General features: G+C 39.0%; 1 protein-coding gene across 2 annotated transcripts in view; it reads right to left on the reverse strand.

The window, feature by feature from the left end:
• The window catches only part of gdap2 (ganglioside induced differentiation associated protein 2), a 30,600-nt gene extending 10,148 nt beyond the window's left edge, over positions 1 to 20,452 (reverse strand). The window contains exons 1-11 of one of the 2 annotated variants that reach the window (XM_024260571.2): positions 20,205 to 20,452; positions 19,251 to 19,471; positions 15,643 to 15,782; positions 15,414 to 15,567; positions 14,955 to 15,043; positions 12,511 to 12,587; positions 11,789 to 11,948; positions 11,033 to 11,183; positions 9,588 to 9,664; positions 8,603 to 8,679; positions 8,334 to 8,473 (exon numbers count right to left, since the gene is read on the reverse strand). In XM_024260571.2, coding sequence (XP_024116339.1) covers positions 8,334 to 8,473; positions 8,603 to 8,679; positions 9,588 to 9,664; positions 11,033 to 11,183; positions 11,789 to 11,948; positions 12,511 to 12,587; positions 14,955 to 15,043; positions 15,414 to 15,567; positions 15,643 to 15,782; positions 19,251 to 19,432 — 1,247 coding nt within the window. In that variant the 5' untranslated portion in view covers positions 19,433 to 19,471; positions 20,205 to 20,452. The remainder of the gene's footprint in view (positions 1 to 8,333; positions 8,474 to 8,602; positions 8,680 to 9,587; positions 9,665 to 11,032; positions 11,184 to 11,788; positions 11,949 to 12,510; positions 12,588 to 14,954; positions 15,044 to 15,413; positions 15,568 to 15,642; positions 15,783 to 19,250; positions 19,472 to 20,204) is intronic. The other variant, XM_024260570.2, reaches the window with a different exon arrangement.
• Positions 20,453 to 21,837: the final 1,385 nt, after the last annotated feature.

Consider the following 21,837-nt stretch of genomic DNA (forward strand, 5'->3'; position numbering starts at 1 on the left):
TTTTTTACTTATTTTCAAAATAAAAGCTACTCTGTATCAAACAGGATCATCTCAGTGCAGCTCTGAACAGCTAGTAACCATTGTTGTGCAGCATAAGATAATATGTGCTTTAACTCATAAAAGTTCATATTTTTTTACCAAAGTTTTCTTTTCATATAAAATCTGTTCATTCTGGAGGTAGAGACAAGACGTCTGCAGGTCAACAGGATGTAAAAACCTACAGAGTTTATCATCTATGTGAACCTCAGACATTAATTTATACATTTAACTAATCTGAATTAAATAAATGCTAATTAAGTCATTCTTGCTTTAAAAAATTGCAATTTTCTTTTATTTATTTTTGTTCTTTTACCCCTCTTTGTCCTCAGCAGTCTTTTACACTGCTGCGTTTTGATATTTTAGTTTGGGGTTGGACCTTGGTAGTCTTAGTTTGCAGGCTTTATTCATTTCTTTTAGCAACCGTTGCTAAAAACGTTGTTTTGTCTGTGAAACGTGAGGAGCTAATGCCTCTAGAAGCGACTTTTCTGACAACCAGATCCAACAACAATAGAAAATGCAAAGTTTTAAGCATAAAGCTGAAACATCTCAAAGCAAACACAAAGCTATCATTCAAGAAGTGTGGACATGCAGAAGATATTGCTTAGTAGACATTGAACTTTCATATTAAGGCGGGGGCCACAAAATATTAAGTTAGGGGATGCAAATGGCCCGCGGGCCATCAGTTAGAGACTCCTGTTCTGAAGCTTTACATATGATTTAACTTACAGCTAGAGTTGACCCCATTGACCCAGGATCAAGGGTTTACCTCTTCTGAATGATTTTCTGGGTCTTCTGTTTAATCCATGTACATGTGAGCTTTTTGCAGTTTTTAACTCATCTTTTTTAGTCTTTTAACACATGTTCCTGTGTTTCTTCGTCAAAGTTTTGTTCTCGTCATTTTCAGTTCAAAGATTACAGTAAAGTCTTGCTGTCAAAATCTGTTCAGTGACTTACTGAAGTTATTTTATAGCATATACAATGATTCATATTGATTTACAATTGATGCAGCCAAATTGTATTTGGTTGCATCTAACATAACTTCATTTTGTTTTTGGTAAAATTCTAATTTCCTTAGGTCACGTTTGTGTGCTTTAAGCTCTGCTGTTTGTTGTTTTGCCACTTGTTTTATGGACAATGGATCTAAGGACATCCACCATCTTTTAGATCTCTACAGAGGGCCTTTAAGTTTGTGCAGGATATTAAAAAAGAGACTAAAAATTCCAAGCTAAGGAGAAGATGGAGAATTTCTAGCAGAAAAAGGGAAATTAGCTGCAGCATTGATGAAGTACCTTTGGACTATGAGGAATGCAGTCTGGATTCTCACTAAAAATGTCTACTAGCATGGAAATCACTCAAACTGCTTTTCAGTTAATAAAGGCTAGAAGAAAGAGGGAGTCAAAAAGGAAATGAATGGAAATTGTAGGACGTGACTGAAAAAGATTTGTTACCCAGTCTTACTAGGGGCCAGTGGCGTACCGTCAAGGCCTGCAAAGTCTTCAGTGAAGGCTTTCCTAAATCACGGAGAAGTGTTTATATATAAATATGTATTTGTCCAGAATATATTCTAGATCTTTGCAAATGTTCCATCGCTGTTCTCACTGCCCTACGCCCCGGCTGTGTTGCTGTCAGACTGTTTTCACTTGAAAGTTTCTAACCAATCAGATTTTAGCCCCCCTTGTTGCTAGGTTCATGAAAGTCTGCCTCAGCGCTTCCGTCCTCACCGCCGGTCTCTCCATAAGAACAATCCTGATTAAACCATAGCCATCTTTGGATTAAACACGCTGACGTTGATTCAACCAAACAGAACTTGAGTTAGAGTCTTTGAAGCTTCAGGAAGGCGGGTGATGACGTATTCGCCTCTGATTGGATGGTCAAAACTCGCTCTACCAAAAGCTAACTTCTTCTCTTCTGGCTGTAGGCAGTGGCTGCATTAGATTTTCGTGTTTGAATTACTTGCTTTTCTGTTCCAGCAGTTCTGTCTGGCCAAGTAACAGAGATGTATGACAATGTTGAGCGAGAAAGAGGCCAGTATGAGAACTTCCACGCCACCACAGAGCACACCACAGCATCTCAAAACGCATTGAGCTGAAGCGGCTCATTACCCCCAGCTTCATGGTAGGATTTAGGACAATCTAATTTCCCAGACAAAAACAGGTTTCAAGACCATGAAAAACTAGTGTCCATCACCCTCATCGACCCCCAGAGATTTCAGGAGTACCAGAAAAAGGTCCTGCATGCATCCCTCTCCAGCTTAGCGCAGCACTCTGATCTGTCACTCAGCATTCAGGATTTAGCAGGAAAATCTCACGCTGATCTCCTGGACTTCCTTCATGGATGAAGTTCATCTTTAAATGAGTTGGATTTGCTGTAAATAAAACTGATTTAAATAAAAAATGGTTATTTTCAAGTTTCATGAGTTGTAAATTGTGCTTTGATGTTTGTTGCAGCTGTTACTGCAGTGGGAGGAGTTTGTTTTTACCATATGTGCAATTGTAGTGAATTCAGTCAATTAAAATGATCCGTTGATGATTGAATTGCTCCATAAAATAATATTATTAAAAAATAACACTATACATACATAAAAATAAAATAGTTAATATCAATGAGGATGGTTTTGGCCGAGGTAGACTGAAGGCTCAGCTCTGAAATTCACGGACCGCTACTGCTAGGGACTAGAGTGTGGCGTAAAGACACCGTTCAACAGCATCACCTTTACATCACAAGTGTGTGCAACTTACATTATCCTTACAAATACTCCATAATACATTTACCACACTCACAACAACGGTACGTTCCATTTCATAGCAGAAATCAGAGACTCAAAACGATTTCAAAATATACAGAAGATGATAATGGAGCAGAACTGCACATCCTTAGTCATAGAAGACCACAGCAGCGTCTGCACTTCATCACACCACCAATCTCCCTTCAACCATTCAGTCAAGAATTTCATCTCAGTTAAATCTGATCCAAAAACACACGATCAGAAACTTTAAGAATAGAAACCAGAAAAAACATGGAGAGTACAGAGTAACAATGTGAGCTTAAACAGTGATCAAAAGCAGAAAGTCATAAATCTTTCAAACCTTGGCCTGATGCGTTTTGGAAACTTTAGTGTTTGAGTTTGGCTGCAGACTTTTGGTTATATCGTTGGATGAAAAAGTCATCTGTAACTAATCAATCACTCAGAGGTAACTCTGCTCAAAATACCAAACTGCCAAGTCTGGGAGGCAGAAACAGGTTCTGAGGGAGAGACGTCGGCCTTCAGGAAGGATCCAGCAGGACCAGCATTACCTCAGAGATGCCCAGCCCTGGTCCTCCATCTTCCAGCTGACTCAGCAGTCTCCTCATTCTGAGTCAGTGAACACACCTGATCCAGGTGAGCTGCAGGGAGAGCTGGGAAACTGGCTCTCCAGACCCGACTGACCAGACCTGCATTACAGTAACCTGTTACATCTTGCTATGACGCAGTACTGTAAAGGCTTTTAATGTCTGTGAATATATTACACAACGTGCTTTGTAACATGAAAAGAAAGACATTCAAAACTAAAAAAAATCTACAGATCATTTCATTTTCTGTGACTTTTTAACCAAACTGTACTAAATGCAATTAACCCTTTAACACAGGAGCTCCAGTGTTTATGTCCTTTGATTTACTGAAACTTTTCAACCGTTAACGTGACAATTCTGAAGGCTTCAAGTTACAGTATGTTAAAGATTTTTGTGTTTAGGCGTCTAAGACAATGCATCAAGAGTTAAAGGGTTAAAAACTGAAAGTGTATTTGCAGCTTGGCCTTTTAGAGCAAAGCACTTATTGAGGATTGTTCTGTCTTCTTTTGATTGATCCAATCCTGCAGTTTTATATCACTTATAGCCTTCTGTCCTGTTTACTTTATATCTGAATAAAAGCTACATTTAATCTGTAGTTATATGGACTAAAAAAAGATTAAAAACAATAATTGACAGAGAAAAAGCACCCACAGCATTCAAGAGGACAGTTGTACACACAAAAGCTTAAAGTCCTCCTCTGATGAAAATCCTGTTTTTTGTTTTTAACATGTCTGTGTGTCATTTTTATTCTGAAAGAGAACAACTGTAATAAGAAATCATTTAGTTTTTACATTTCTGAGTATTTCTCCTTTTAAATCAATCAAAGTGTCTTGGACAGACTCTGTTTGAATGAATGATCTTCTTTCCATCAACAGCTCTGCTGCACATGCACTAAACCCTCATCTGTTCCTAGTGTCTAGTTCAGGTTCTGGAGAAGAGAAGATGGTATCTTCACATTGACTGCAGTCAAATGAGCCGCCGTTCACATTTCTGTGGTCAAATCAGCATCACTGGATTTTTGGTGTGAGTTTCATCCAATACTTACGGTAGCAGGACTGAGAACGCTGGAAAATCTCCACCAGACTCCACGGAGCTTCTTGATGTGACCACGGAAATGTGAACGGCGGCTCATTTGACCGCAGTTGGAAAGGATTGTAAATCAATGAAAGAGCATTTTGATGTTAGCTTTGATTATTTTATCAAGAACTCTGAGAAACCAATGATTGAATGTATTGATCACAGTCAATAAACATTGGAGAATTAGCTAAAAGAGTCTTTGGTGAACTGGAAGGAGAAAGAATCAGGATTTTGGAGGAAGTTCTGTCCATGAAGATCTTCACTTCCTCGTCCAGCTGACATCCGGATCAGAACCATACAGCTGGACATTACCCAGATTGATGGAGGTTTTTATGTAGCAGCGGTGAAGATTTATGCTAGAGAGACACAGAGCTATCATAATCAGACGGGGGGTCAGGGGCGGAGCACCAAAAGCCACGCCCCCTTAGAGGAGATTTTGGAAACAGAGGCTTCAGATCAACATGAAAAATGACTTTTTAAGAGTCGTGGGTTTTGGTTAAAAACTTCACAATCATAATTAAAACACTACTGGGAATGTTTTTTTTCATAGGAGGACTTTAAACACCTGTTTTATTTAACACTCTAACACACAAGGTGATGAGTCAATGGCGGTGACAGAATCAGTGATGGTGCACGTCTGGCTGGGTTATTCCACGTTTGCGTGGAAAAAGGAAGGTGAGTGGGGAGTTTATTGGACCGTTGGAGTGGGTGGTGCTTCCTCCTCATAACCCCAGTTCTCCTCCATGTTCTCACTGAAACCAACATGTGACTGTGTGCTCCTCTGAATAAACCATGTACCTTTCAGGAAAAGGTTTAGCCGTTTCTTTTTGTTCTTTTGAATGTTTTTAATTAATGAAAAAGCAGCATTAGAAAGTCATGACAGAGCAGCTGAATGAAAAAGGTGACAGCATGGAATCCCCACAAACACAGGAAGTCCATGTGGTTACAGTTACTAGAAACCAGAAACCAGAAACCTACCAGATGTAGAAAAGTCAAGCGAGAATATTCAGTGCCGCAGCTTCAGTATTTTAGTAGGTTTTAATGATCACAATAAAAGTTGATCAGATTTCACTGATAAACAGCAAACTCCAAACCTTAAAGTTGTAAAGTAAAGCAGAAAACACACTAAAATGTTATAAATATTTGCAAATTGAATTGTTTCTGAACTGAAAAAACTTTTTTTAAAAAACACCATTGGAAAGGGCCATGGATTTTACATTTTTGAGTAACAATAAAACTTTTAAAGTAATAACTTCTTATTCTTATATTAAAAAAATATTCAAAGACAAAGACGATCTAGTGGTACTGAGGGTTAGAGCTCATCCAGAAACTTGTGTTTGTCAGTTCAGCCAGAAGAAAGTCCACATCACTGTTCTGCTCACCGTGTACTTTCTGACCCTTTCTCATTGAGTCAACAGAATATTATTTTAGAAAACCCGTTCTAAAAACGAGCTGATGAGGTGGAGTGTTTACGGGATGAATCATCAATGAGTTCAGAGGAACTGATCTGATCTGATCTACAAGCTAACCGAAACTACACACGTCTTCTTCTTACATCCAGGAAGTGGTTTCTATCAAAACGGTATCAGTCAGTGCTGAACTTAATTCACATTAAAGCAGAAGATAACCAGATGTTTAATGACTCCATGCAGGTCATGGGAGGACAAACACCTCTCTGTTGTCATTTCAGCTTCATCACTGATTTAGAAACTGCATCCTAAGAGCCGGCATCTCAGTGACAACGTCAAGCACGGCCTGGTGGTGGAGCGTCTGCTCTTGAAAATGGGAGTTGGTGGGTTCATGATTGAGTGACCAAACCAAAAACCGGGATCCAATATTGTCCTACACGACTAGGGCACTAAGGGTTGGGTTGGAAGGTAAAACCACAAAAACGACAAACAATTGTGTAATTTGAGTTTCCAATCTGGAGTCCAGTAGAATGAGTACTAACACAGAGTTGTTCAAATACACCAGGCTCTGATGAAAATGTCTCAGATTTCTCTGTATTAAAAGGAAATCAACAAAAACTTTAGTTTTAGCAGAAAACGCTGAAATCTTGGAGTGGCCGTAGAAAGTTTTCTTTAAAAAGACCAGATACTGTGCTAAATATTTTAAGATGGTAATATATCAAGATGAAGAATAAAACATAAAAAAGAAAAATCAACATCTGATGATCCCAAAATGGAGTATTAGGGCTACCAAAAAAAGAAATATAATGGGATTAAAGTTGTAAATTTGTTGTAAATTTCTTAAGTTAAATCTCTTAAGTTTACAACTTCTTTCTTGTAAATGTATTAGATTAGGACAACAAAAAGAAGTAATATTACAAAGTTGAAGTGAACCTTACACACCAGCGAGTGAACGCCCCATGCTTGCATTTTGGAACAAATCAATTTGGTCAAACTCTCTTGGGTTTCAAACAGGTCAGCTGAATGTTTATTGATAAAACTATAAATGTTTGGAATCTCCTTTGTTTGATTTACAGTTTATTCATGTTTTATTGAACCATGGTCCGGGTGAATACTCAATTCTGATTGGCTCCTGGCCTTGGTGTGGATTAAAAAGCGATAATGTACAGTGATAATGCACACCTAAGAACATTCTGGTCACAGAGCCCAAATGTTCTGTATCACTGTGCAGGTTTCTTTAAAACGAACTTTTGCATCATCATCTGGACAAAAACGAGCGGTAAGAGGGGAACTCTCTGAACTGAAGCTTCATTTATAGAACTTTCCTTGCCGCTGCAGTCGAGTTCAGTGCTGGCTCAGCAGTGATGTTGACATGTTACCATGACAACCTGCCACACCACATACTAAAGTCAGTTTTATTTGTAAAAAAGCTAAACCAAAAAATTAACAAGAATAAAGAGATAAAAACCAGTTCACATTTCATTTCTTTAGTAAGAACATCACGTCTGCCGGTTCAGTGAGTTTTTGACATCCCTACTTCACTGTGGCTTGCATGATATCTCTGCAGCATCTGTCCACTTCCAATCAATTCGTCCTCCATGAAAGACAAGGTCTCCTCCAAGTCTGTGTGATGCTTCAGTCTGAAGGGGCCCAGTATTTAGCATGTTCTCTTCAATCTTCTTATCCAAATAAAATATAGATTTTGAGTCACCAAAAGGTTCAGAATTTATTCTGGAAATAAAGCTCTTCAAAATCTCTCCAGTAAACCGACAACTTTGGTGTTTATTCTTGTTCATTTCTGATTTATTTTTCTCGTAAAGGTATTACTTTCCCCACCATGAATTTCCATGTTTTAAAGTCATTAATGTATGACATTTAAAGTCATAAATCTACGACTGAAACATGTCAATTTACAAAAAAAAGCAATAAATTTAGCTTATGACTTTTAAAGTCTTAAATATATGCCTTTATTTCTGTAATTTAACAGTTGAATCTTCTTTCTCATAAATTTAGGATTTTAAAGTCATAACAAAAATAAATAAATTGTAAACTAGCCTTATTACCCTGGCGTGTGATCAGAATGTCCCAAACACAAACCTGAAATAAGCATTGTTTGAAGAGTAGAAAAGTTTAGTAGATTGTTGGTCCAGGCGGTTCAATGTTTTAATTCTGCTTTAAAATTTTCAATATGCAATAATAAACTAGATTGAATGGGAGTAAACTGGTAAATAACTAAAATATTCTTCATATGAGTTAAATTTGTTCATCTTTACTCTGTTATTAAGGAGAAAAGTCCATTTAAACAGCTTCTAGTGAAATTCCCTGAGGCCTTATTTCAATTTTATTTGAATTGAACAGATTAAAGTCAAGTCAAACTGGTTCCTAAAGTGTAATAAAAAGTACTATAAAGTGGCAGAGAGGGCCTGAAAATGTCAAACAGAGCCTCAGTCGAACCAAAGGCGTGAAGGTCAGACTGACTTGATGTCGACGATGTCATAGAGGCTCTTCAGGAAGTCCGTGTCCAGATGGTTATGTTCTCCGGTCAGCGTGTGGAAGTAAACCATCACATAGTCCTTCACTGCGATGTGGTCCAACACGTGGATGAAGTACAGCAGGGCCTGCACAAAACCACACCGGCGTGAACATGCGAGTCCTAGAGGGATGTGTCATGTAAGCAGATATTGTCTGTACTGTTTAGAAAAAAAAGAGATTAAAAAAACTGTCTTAAAGGTCAAACAATTTTTCACCTTTTCCAGGTCAATGAGGGTCACGGGGATGTTTCTCCCCACCACCACCACCACCGTCCGTCCACATTTGTCCACACCTGGAGAGACAAGCACAGCTTTCACCTCTCGAACACTCAGACGGTGTCAGCTCAACCAAAGACTGGACAAGCTATGACGGTGTTTACTACAAAAGCAAAGACATTTGAGCCAAAGATTACAAAAGAGAAAGATTTTTAGATATCTACAGAGAAAGTAATAAATAACACACAGAAGTATGAAAGCATGCTCAAAAGTTTAGAGAAATCATCACTATTTTCATGTAAACAGAACAAGAGGTGCTACAGTGTAAGCTCCTGATGAAGATTTGATGGTGAAGCTGCAGAACTGGATTGAATCAGACACCGCTGACCTTTCAGACACTAACATTTCAGTCACACGGTTCAACTTGAATCCTGTTCGACATGAAATGTTACGCCTCTGAATTCAAATCTAAGCCTTTGTCTGTTTTTAAGAAGTCTTATTTGCACTCTCACTGCAGCTGCTGTTCTTTGTTCTCTGTGTTTATTCTATTACAATGTTGGGTTGTAACGCTGCTAAGCTTCAGCACATCCTGTGAGTATGAGAGCAGTGCAGCGGCCAGACTTTCACCTGAATGTAAACATTCATGACAGAAGGAACACTGCACCGCCCCCTGCTGGTGACGCCCAACCATTACAACTCCACAATGAAACACCAAGATCCAACAGCAGCACGACCCCAGATCCCTTTGGTTAATGAGGATTAGCTCTAATTTAAAGGTCCAACAAGACTAAAAAAAATAAAATCAATGGATCAAAGATGAGTACACTTTTTTTACTCATGATTGTATTTATTCAAATACAGACATTTCAAGAGCCACCATTTTCTCACAAGTGACTTTTTTTAGACTGATGTTTTCCAATAAGACAAAGAACAGTAGATTTCAGAGTATGCTAATCTTCTGTGTACAACACGTGCTAACACCTACCGGTCTGATATAAGGCCTTCAGAGCAGCAATGTCTGACAGATCTTCAGCCCTCGCTCGGTTCAGCCAGCGACTGTAGCTGCAGGAAAACAACACACACACAAAAGAAAAATAACGCTAGCGTTTTGTTCACCACAGTGTGACAGAACTTCTGCAGCTAAAGACAGAAACAGAATGACGGATGTTCTACCCTCCACTATGATGAAGTGAGCCTTCCATCCATTTAAAGGTTGTGGGTTGCTGGAGCCTAACCCAGCTGCTATTGGGTGAAAGGGTGTACACCCCAGACAGGTCAGTCTGTTGCAGGTCCATGATCTTGTGAGTAAAATGTCCATTTCTATTGACTTACCAGTTAATTTTGCCCCCTGAGGTCTTCTCATGCATCCATGTTCATATCAACACACAAACCTGCAGGTATCTTTTCTTTTTGACTGACTTTAGAGGTACATATTTTTGAATGCAGATCTTAATGGATCTGATCTGCTGACAAAAACGTCACTTTTAACATAAAATAAATGTTTGTGCAAAACTGTGGAGAAGATTTTCAGGATTTGCTGTTAAATGATTCAAAACAAAAGTGACGTTTATATTTTGTTTACTGCTGGACTTAACCAGGAAGCTGACTGAAAACTTTTGAGTGAAAAACTTTTGTTAAAAATTATTAATACACCTCATATTTTAAAATCTTTTTGTTCATGTCCACTATGTTTTCTTTTGTGACAGAACCTTTCTGATAATGAACGACCACATTTAAACTGTTTAAAGATCCATTCCAATAAAAACGATGTTTTTGGTGTTTTTAACATGTTTTTGCAGCATTTTCCTCATGATGGAGGACATATCGTGGTGAACCAGGAGCAGATAAAACCCTGCAGATTGTAAAAGCTCAGGTCTGAAGTGAGTTGAGTTTGAAGGGGGACTTCAAACTCAAGTGCTAACATCACTGATGATAGCATACATGTTCTCTACCTTCATGAAGGCCTGCTTCCTCTCATCATCAGACCGATGAGGGAACAAAAGCTCTGGATCCAGGATAGTGAGTCCAAGTTGACACGTCCTCTACTGGTAACGATACTTTCATCACTAAAATGCATTTAAGATCATTTTATGAGCTGGCAGCTCCTTTGTTCTGTTAGTGACTGATTATATCATATTGATCGAACAAGAATTAGACCATGGTGCAGAATCAAGGATGGTTTATGCTTTTCAAGGCTTAATTTTATGTAAAATATATTTAAGTTATTTGAGGACACATGATAGAGGAGGTTTGGTGAACCATCAGGCTCTCAGTCTAATCTTACCCCATACTTATCTGCAACAGCAAGATGCATCGTCTCTGACTGATGAATTCATACTTGAGCTTTACTTAAAGTACGGATCTCTGTTTAAAACTTAAATTAAAAACAAAACGTATAACTTGAGGCTGGAGCGTCTCGAGTGGACTTACTTTCTCTGATGCTGCTTCTGCACGGCGGCCTCTGACATGTGACCCTGTAGGATCTGCTTCCTCTGCTTGTCCACGTCCCCCTCCATCCGGGCAAAGGCGTGATTTCCCACCTGAGCCAGATCCAGCTCTGTGCCGTCGTCTTCACTGTCATCTGGACAACGAACAAGAAACACAATGATGAGTGTACGTCACAGTGTGCATCCAACATCTCTGGTGTTTGTACTCCAGAGTTGGTGTGCTTTTTCCAGATGCTCCCAAATTTTTTGATCTCCACTGAGATAAATAGCTAAGAAAAACTTGTGATATTTAAATGACTAGATGACTAAATGTGATATTTTTGTACCAGGATTTTCTGACATTAAAAGCAGTTTAAAGGCATTTACAAACTCCCTTTGTGACCAGTTCATTTCCTGAACTGATCGCAGCACAAACATCTTACATGGTCCAGATCAGGATGTGACTGCAGAACTAGTTAACCACAAAAAGGCAAACCTGAAACCAAACATTATGACTCAGTTTTGACTGAAGCTCTGATCTGCAGTTCCTGACTTTTTATTAACAAATAAAAGCCCTCCAAGACTGACAAAGGAGACGTGGTTTCTATGTTCATATTAAATTGGTTTCTGTGTTAATTCTCAGTAAGAAAGAGAAATCTATTAGAAGCGTTTGAATCAAAATCCTCTTCAAGTCTGCAGGCACAACAATGAAACCCATCCTGCCTGTGGAATGCAGAGAAACCAAGACAAAGATCTGCACCTTCCAGGATTCCTGGCTTCTCTGCGATGCGGATCTGTCGTTCCGGGACGATGGGTTCACCCTCAGAGTTACCAATGTCAGCTGGGAGGAGCGGCAAGCAAGCTCTCTCCTCTTCTTCAGAGCGAGGGAAGTACAGAGGAAGCAACTTCCTGTACACAGACTGAGAGATCACATCAGGGATTTCTAGTAAGTGAAGAAACTGTGTGGTGACAAGTAGATAACATCTGCACTGCTTCCAGTCATTAATTCATCTGAAATATAACCACAATATAATAGAACAGCACTGTCCTGCAGTTTGCTGCTACAGAGGAGTTTTATGTGATAACTAAAGGGTGAAACTTTAAATTCTTATTTTAGGTAAAGCAAGTAGAGCAATGTCAGATCACCAAATAACCTCTAGGTTGGCTTTCTGTGAAAGTAGATCCATCCACATTCACCTTAATGTAAAATGGTACTGACTACAGCTAGATTCACCATGTGGTTAGATCATCTGGAATACTAAACACAAACAAAAATGCACTTCCTGTAAATGTACTGTTGATATCCTTAACATTAGATCTTCTTAAGTAACAACCTTAGAGGTCATAATGATCACTGCAGCTTATTTAATGAAAGTTGACTTAAAAAAAGCGTTCAAGCATGTTTTGGCACCCTTCCACTGTTAACAGCGTCTCTCGGCTGGAACATGATGAATCAGCAGGTTTAACACTAGTTCCACAAACCTCTTCCGTCTCTGTTACAGCAAACACCACGGCCTCAATGCCATTTCCGTGATTCTCCAGGAACCTGCGCACTGTTCCTGAAAAACAAAAAGGCTTCCATGAAACAACAGAAGAGCTGCTTTCACCAATCCTGGATCTGCTCAGCCAGCAAATAAGTTGGAGTTTTAAAGGAAACCAGCATTCTGAACTGTAACTGCACCGAGGGTTTTCCAGTCATTTCTCTGGAAGTTTTTCTGTTCCAACAGATTCTGAGTTTTTTAAACCTTTTAATTTTCTTTCTGAATTTTTTTTAACCCTTGATTTTCTAAACAGTAAATTTTTATGCTCCAAAATATTACTTTCTATCTTAAATATTTCAGTGTTTTAATTTTGAGACATTTCGATAGCCCAGAAATTCTATGGAAAAAACCTTGTTTCTTTCATCTCACTAGAATAACTAGATTATCTCAGAGCACATGGATATCCAGCCAATCAAATCATGACACTGACGTGACGTCAGCGTGGAGCTAGATCTAGAGGAGGATCTGGAGCACAAACAGAGCCGATCAGGTGTTCTGCAGACGAACCACGTCTCTGAGCACAGCAGTCAGGGTCACGACTTTGTGTTTGACTACAGTGTGAGCTCCAGCAGAGGCTTCAGCTGCAGTCCGTCTGGCTGCTCTGCACAAGCGAGCTGCTGGACTCAGGAAAACCGTGTCTCTGAGCGGCGTTGAGACGATGTGAGCTGGCGAAGGCGGTATTTGAATGCAGAAATGCTGCTCTGCGTTCAGAACAGTCCTCTGGAACTGTGCCAACAATCATGTCCAGACAAAATGAAGGCTGATGTTGTTCCCACATAGTTACGCGATGCACATTGCTGCATTGCCCGCACAGATCTTAAGTGCATCCAGGGCTAAATGTCTAAACCATGGGTGCCCAAAATGAGGCCCACGGGCCAAATTTTTACTTTTATTTTGTAACTTTATTAAGTTAAACATTTCAGAAAATAAAAATAAGAGAGAATTTCTTTCTGGCCTGTTTTTGTTCAAAAGTTGCATATTTGTCATAAAATTTGCCCAGTAAAACATTGCAAAAAATCGTGACTGATCACAATCCAAAAGTGTGATTTATCTGATTATTTTTAAGCTATTGACAGCTAGGGGTGTGCCAAAATATCGATATTTAGTCCTGCGATCGATTCTCGATGGGTTCTCACCAAGTATCGATATTATATTTTCATTTAAAGAGGCGTCTGAGTCGCGCGCCGGAACTATGGGCGCACGCTGCGTCGGACTTTTAATAGCGATGCACGCGCTCGTTCGGGAGAAGCACCGGTGAGATACAGGCTCTGTAGCGCGTGTGTGAAGCATGTCTACCTGTCAGCATTTATCCTCCATCTGTAGGAGATCCAGCCGGTAAGAAGTGACTTGTCTGAGCGCTAGAATGTCAGCGATCACTTACTTCCTGTTGCTGTGGGAACTGAGCGCGTGCTTCGCAGTTGTCTGTGTACACTTCAAGGAGCGTCGGAATTTTCGCTTTCATGCACTTCAATGTTTAACCTGCTGCTGTACGGTGTAACTTTGATAAATTTATAATGTGACGTTTTCAAACAATGTAATTACTTGTTGCTAATGTTAATTTAAAGTAATTCTTAAATAAAAAAGCAGGATTTGATGTATGAACTTAAATTTAAATGTAATTAAACTAAAGTACATGAATTCACTGTAAAATTAGGGAGAATGCTAATTAATTGAAGCACTTAAAATTATATTTATTGCCATTATTATGTGTGTTTTAAGGATTTTACCTATTGACTGCTGACTGACCAAATGGAAAAATGATAAAAATTGGAAAAATAATCTCAAGTAACAGTCTGAGTAAATCAGCCTTTATTTTTGGATGCTCAGCCCTTTTCAAGTGAGAGAAAAGTGCACAAAAAATTAGGTCAATTTTGAGAGAGGCTGTAAAACATTATATTCATCATCCTTTGGTGTGACGTTCTTTTGGAGGTAGATAGCTGTCACTACTTGACTTATTTAATATTTGTTCTGTTTACAACAATTCTGCACTAAGTAGTGTCACTGCTGATCATGTTTACTATTGTTAACATTGAATCTGACAGATAATTCCAATTCAGTTGTTGTCAATGTTTGTCAAAGACATAGTATTACTGATTTCAGCAATGTTGCACAAAAGTGTCTATAATTTGTTGCACAAAATAAGAAAAGTTGTTTAGTATGATTGTGTTTAAGGTAAAAAAGATAAATGGGGATATATTTCCCCCCAAAAACATGTTCTATATAATGCTAGTTATTAGAGAGGATTTTTACCAATTATCGCAGTATCGCGATATTATCGATATCGTGAGCCATGTATCGCGTATCGTATCGTATCGTGAGGTACCCAGTGATTCCCAGCCCTATTGACAGCACTAGTTTCTTCACATCAGTGCTTGTGTGTCTTACTGAAGGCGATGTGTGTGGCGTCCTCCAGCGGATAGCCTCTCTTGGCGGTGGTCACCACGCAGAAGCCAACAGACATCATGGCTTGCTCTCTGCGGGGACAGAAAAGCTTCATCACATCCTGAGCAGAGGAGAACTCCAACAAAGATCCGGATATTTCTTAACTTTTCTTTAAAAAGTTAACTTCTCTTTCACTCAGACTTTAACCCTGTCAGCAGAAGAAGATGAAAGGTTTCATGAAATCCAGCATTCCTAAGGAAAATATGTGGAACCCTGAGACTGCTGCCTCTTTGAATCAAACCCAGAAAAACTATGAATAAAGACGTCTTTCCTTTCCTTTTTATACATGTTTTTTCCAAAGTTTGACTCTAAACCTGTCTCTTTTGGCAGGATGGTATTTTAGACAGGAAGAGACTGAAGTGACGTCCATCGCGTCTGTGTTGTGAGGTTCTCGTTTCTTACACGGCCAGCTGCATGATGTTCCTGTAGCAGCTGTACAGCGAGCTCTCTGCTGCTGTCCGGTACTTGGACTTGTACTTGGGTCCCACCGTGTGGATGATGAACCTCGCCGCCAGGTTGAAGCCTTTGGTCAGTTTTGCTTCACCCGTTCGACATCCTAAACACCAGAAAACGTTTTACAAATGGAGGATAATGTGCGCCTCAGATTCACTCTTGTTTTTTTCAGCTCCACCTTTGAGTTTGTGGAGCTCCTCCCGCAGCTCGCCTCCTGCCAGCTGATGGATGCTGTCAGAAACGGGGTTCTTGTCGTTCAGAGACTCGTTGCTGGTGTTCACGATGGCGGTGCAGTTGAGCTGAGCAACATCCCCAACGCTGCAATAGAGAGAAATGCTGTAGAATATAAATGCAAAACTTAAACTTCTTGGGTTTCAAACCATTCAGAATACTTTCCCTTGACAGATAAATAAACATCGTTTGTCAAACACAGCAGCTGTTCTCTGTTCTGATGGTCCTCTGAGTCACCAGCAGCTGAGTGTCTTCATTTTACCCGTTTAGACTCTGGTTTGTGGATTCCTCTCATTGTGCCATCAGATCATTGGGGTTCCACTCTGTGTCTGTGACCTTTATGACCTGGGAGCTCTCAATGATCAGATGAAACCAACACTTCATCTGAGAACTGGACAGAGTGACTGTGACATCACATATAGATAAAGGTTTACTTCCTGCTCCAGTAAAATTAAGTTCATTTAGTCCCCCCCCCCCCATCCAATGTTGGAGGTCAGTAAGCAGTGATTGTTCTGAGTCGATGTGATTCCTAGTTTCTTCTTACTCGCCGTGTTTGGAGGAAGAACAAGAACACGGGGGTGGTAGCATCATGCTATGGGGATGTATTTCTGCACATTGAACAGGACGACTTCACTGTATCAAGGAGAGGATGAGCGGGCCATTTATTGAGAGATTTTGGGGAACAACCTCCTTCCCTCAGTCAGAGCATTGAAGATGGTCGTGGCCTAAAACACACAGCAGAACCAAGTAGTGGATCTGGAAGAAGCATATCAAGGTTCTGGAGCAGGGGTCGGCAACCTTTAACAGTAAAAGAGCCATTTGGACTAGTTTTCTACTGATCAAAACCTAGAGGGAGTCGCATAGATTACTTTAGCCTTTGAAAAATTTAGATAATTCATTACCATTTACCCTTCCTCTCTCTTTGGGTCCAGATGACTCCAACCACATATTGATATGTGATTCCTTCCATGACAAATGTGGACAGAGGTGGACAGGATTTTAAAAAAACTAGCATCTGTCAAAATGTGTTTTTTTTTTCTCTTCATTTTTACCTTTTACCTTAGTAGATGCCAAATTAGCCAAAAGCTAGCTCGTTGCTTAATTACTAGCTAAACTCCAAAATAGACTAAAATTCCTCAGTAAACTAAATTTGTTAAAAATATTAGTAGGTTCCTAAAATAGAAGCTAAACTCTGAATTAGCCTAAAAAATCTCAGTGGATAACAAATTAGCAAAAACTTTAGCCTATTGCTAAATTTTTAGCTAAACCAATTAGCATAAAACACTCAATAGAAGCCAAATCAGGCAAAAAAATAAAAAAATAAAAAAGCTAACTTGTTCCTTAATTACTAGCTAAACTCGAAAAATAGCATAAAATTCCTTATTAAACTAAATTACAAAAAGTAAAAAACTTTTTAAAATTACCATCATTTTATTTTTCTTCACCCACAGAGCCACCATGGAGAGATAAAGGATCCACATTGGCTCTGGAGCCGCAGGTCGCAGACCTCTGTTCTGGAGTGACCTAGTCAGTCTCCAGATCTCAAGCCATAAAAAATCTTTGAAGGAGCTCAAACTCTGTGACAGCCCAGAAACCTAACTGATGTAGAAAAGATCTGTGTGGAGGAATGGGCCAAAATCCCGAGTGCAGTGTGTGCAAACCTGGTGAAAAACTACAGGAAACGTTGGACCTGTGGAATCACAAACACAGGCTACACCACCAAATACTAACATTGGTTTTCTCAGGTTTTCAAATACGTATTTGTAGCAGTAGCAAACAAGTACAGTTATTAAAAAAAAACTTTTCAGACTCTCCATGAGTTCTAAGCTCAGAGAGATCGAGATGTTTTTAAATCAATCTCAGATTAAGGCCTTCAGTCTTTCAGCTGAATGTGTTCTCCTCACATGAGCAAAGTCCTCAGTATTGATACATTTCTAATAAAATCCCGTTTGACCCTCCTGACAGTGTGAGCGGTCACACGCGCTGAGGCCGGATCATGTGTCTTTCCCCGCTGAAGGCGCCTGCAACAACAAGGCTCCTCAGACCTGTACGGTCATGAGTTCCTGCACAGAGGAGACCCCATCTGCTCTGGAGGAACACGTGACGACACACAGTAAGTGTCATGTCTGAATAATGTGCTTTAAAGCTTTGTGTAAAGATATTTTTACAGACATAGCAAAGCACAGAAATCAGCCTCTCCTAATACATCCTTAAAAAGATCTGTGTGTTTGTGATCAATAAAAACTGATTTGTGAAAAAGCAAAAAGAAAAAAACAAACAGATTAAAAAAAGTACTTTTACATGTTGAGTATGAACTCTCCCAAAGAGCCTCAAAGACTGGCCATGCTTTGAAAGGAAGGCTTAAGACTTTTGAAACCTGATTTTAGCTGACATTTAGGCTGATGTTTATTCAACATTTACATTATTTTATAGATCCATACATTTTTATCATTTGTTTTTATTTTATCTTTTAAAGCAGGACTGTTGGCACAAAGTAAACCCACTCCCTTCCAAATCATCCATGTGTTTATACTCGCTCCCACTAGCTTACAGCCCCTCACACCCCCAAGCTAACGTCAGCAGTGCAACAAAAATAGGAAGCAATATCAGAGCTGTCCATCTGAACAGATTAGATCCAGATTCCAGCTCCGACCAGGAAAACAAAGACGCTCCATTGTCTGCACCTCAATGCAGCGGAGCAGAGAGCTATAGGTCCTCCCTGAGGATTTTCTACATACATATACAATCTTCCTTAAACCACATTTTTTGTCTGCTCCTGTTTCACAGTTTCAATACTCAGAAATTCAATTTTAAACTTAGTTTTCCAAATACATGTCCATCATCATAAAAATACCACAAGAGAATGTTAAAAACACCACTTTCATCAGGGTGGGTCTTTAAGGAGGTAAAAGAAGACAGGCGGCATGGGTGCTCATAAAAGGGCATAAAAGGGTCAAACAAGCAAAGATTGTTCATTTGTCTGATGAACACATATTCTTGAGTACGTTTGTGAGCTCAAGGTTCAGGAAAAGTTATATTTTTTGGGAATTATTTTTTTTAGGAAAACTATCTGTTTACATATATATATATATATATATATATATATATATATATTAGCATTAAAGAAACATTTAACATCTCACTCTGAGCAAACATCCATCATCTAAACCAGGGGTCCACAAGCTGAGGCTCTTTCCACTGTGGCTCTCTGGTTAAAGAGAAACAAGGTTTTTCTTTTTTTAAAAACTAAAGGTACTGAGCTAAAACATTTTATACATTTTCGTGCTGTTTACCACGGACAAACAATTGAAGTTGTAAAACACAACCAGAATTTAGGTGAACTGGATTATAAGATGGATTTCTACTTTTGAACAACATTTAAGTGCGCCTTGAGAAATACAATGAGAGTCACAAATGGCTCTGATTTATTTTTTAAGTTGATCACTGCTGAGTAGGGATTTAACGATTCAGTCGAGCCAACCCCAAACCCGAGAAGCAAAGGGAGTAGAGAGTGATGCTCTCTCAGCGGTGTGAGGAAACACTACAGTGACTCACAAGAGGATGATCTTCCGGTTGATTTCTGCTCTGACGGGGAAGGGTGAAGGGAAGGCCTGCTGGCTGAGCAGGCTGTCGCTGCGGTCCTGCCGCGTCTCCCCGCCTTCGCCGCCCAGCTGCTGCGGCCACGTGGGAAGAGTCTGGATGTCCACGAAACGGGAGCGAGCGCCCAGAGGATCCATCCCCCCAACAGCACCAGCTCAGGGAGAAGAGCAGACGAGCTGCAAACACAAAGAGTTGACTTTGACTTTGAAACCTGCTGGAATGTTCTGACATGCAGGAACTGTCACAGTTAGTCCCTTTACTTCGCTTTGGACAAATAAAAGATTCTCAGTGACTCCAACCTAGTAATTATGTTCTTCCAGCCTCCTGGAAAACCATCAGTGTTTCAGTTTTAAAGCCTTCAGGATCCTTCACTCCCTAAACCTCCACAAAAACAAACTAAATGACCTTTATTTATAAGAACAACCCCCCTTTTTTTAACAAAAATAATCTGTTTTTCCTGTAACATTATTTTAAATTTCTATGTAGCATTTACGCCAAGTGCGGTTAAATGTGAGCTGATTTATCGTTTCAGTGTAAATTAACTCTGACAGACATTTATTCTTTAGAGGTCAGGAGACAGGTGCTCCAGAGATCCAGCTTCAAACCACACAGATACAAGCAGAAATAAACCTTCTGGATCATTGAATTATTGAGCCTTTGACCTTTGGGTTCACTGTGGCGTGGACTAATGCAACAAGACTAGCATCAATGAGTAAATGACTCACCGTGGTAACAATTCTAAAAACTCTCAGGTTAAAATTAATCGCAATTAATCGCAAAACAGCGAATAAAAGTATTTGAGCCGAACCACAGCCACGTTTAGTTTGGCTTCACCCCTAAATAAAAAGCCTTCTCATCGAGTTTACGTCTGTTTGAGGTTTCCAGCAGCAGCATTACTAGCATGTTTACCTTTTCCAGAGTCCACGCTAAGAAGTGAAAGAAATAAAGAAATAAATCCTGACTCACTTCTGCTGTACGAATGTGGCAGAACTCTTTAAAAGAACACTCGCAAAGGATTGTTGTTCCTCGAAGACTGCATTCTAGTAAAGCTAGAAAGAAAAGCGCAGAGAAAAGTCAACTTTTGAAGTGGCTCGATTAACTGTCATCCTTAGCAAACATGCTATGAGCGGTTTGTGCTTTAACCCCCAAGCTAGCGGTAGTGTAAGCAAACTGTTTCCGGGTAACACCTTTCAAAATAAAACGAGAATCTGGGTATCGTTCATTTTTTCAGCAATCTCTTTCTTAATTTGGCTCATTTTGAATGTCAAAACTAATCTCACTACCCCGACTATCACAAATGACGACTTTAAATAAAAACGCAAAAACTGGAGGTGGGAAAATAACACAGCTAGATTTACATTTGTAAATAATTACAAAATAAAATATTTACTTCATAGAGTCTGTTCCGTACCATAATTTTTCTCTATAATTTCACAAGACATAAAAAGTGTGCAATGGTCTTTTCCTATTTTTTTATTTTTACATTTACGTTAAATAGACATTTACTTTAGGTGCACCAATGAGGCTTGATGAAGAGGATTGTTTTTCTAGATGAAGATGATTCATTAATGGTTATAAAAATATTTGCATTCTGAGCTTCTTAAAATTAGTCTTGAGATACAGTAAGTAGTGAATATATTTTAAATCAAACACTCTGAAACTCTTTTTAAAAGAAACAGAATAATCTTTTGCCAAATATTTACCAGCATTGTAACTCTACAGGATTGCAATGAATACAGATCTTTAATTTAAGGAAGGCACTGAGAAGAAAAATCTGAACAAGTGGTAGCCTCAAAACCAACACAGACAACAAATAATGTTATTGTTAAAGTCGTTTTTTTCACCTAAACTATTTAGACAAGAACATATCATGAACACAAGTGTTGATATTTTCAACCTTTCCTTTAAATTTTTTATCCTCTTTCTGGCGACATGGATCACTTAATCAAATCTTGGAAGCATAAATTGTGTGTATTATTAGTGGTATATTGTTTATTTGGAGTACATTTTTCAGGGCAGACCCATAAAACCGTAAACAAAAACTTTAGAAATAATAATGTGTTCTTTATATTGTGACCTTTGTGTGTCTATAACCTTTCTTAACCTGTAAATATGTACCAAACGTTCTCACTTTTTCTAAATTGTTTTGAATGGGGGAAGTGAAACTATATTTATTTATTTTCAATAGATTTCATAAAAAATATGATTAAAATTCACTTCAATAATTTGTTTTTTTTTTTTTTTTTCTTTTTTTGACTTTAACATTTAAAGGAATGACAAGCATACGCTTTTACCTTTTTAACCGGATGTTCCTGTTATTTATGGTTAACTTGACAGATGTCAGCTTCTCGTCAGCTGACTGAGGCGAAAACACTTCCGCTGTGGCTGTTCTGAGTCCAGGAAATTAAGACATTCCAGTTTGCTCTTAAGAAACAAACAGTAAAATAATTCCCGGTGAACTAACACAGTTATTTCTTAAAAAAAAAAAAAAAAGTTCCCCTAATTGAGATTTTTACTTTCTCCTTCTGGTCCTCTGATTGGA

The sequence above is a fragment of the Oryzias melastigma genome, linkage group LG21, assembly GCF_002922805.2.
Source record: "Oryzias melastigma strain HK-1 linkage group LG21, ASM292280v2, whole genome shotgun sequence".
Lineage (NCBI taxonomy): Eukaryota > Metazoa > Chordata > Actinopteri > Beloniformes > Adrianichthyidae > Oryzias > Oryzias melastigma.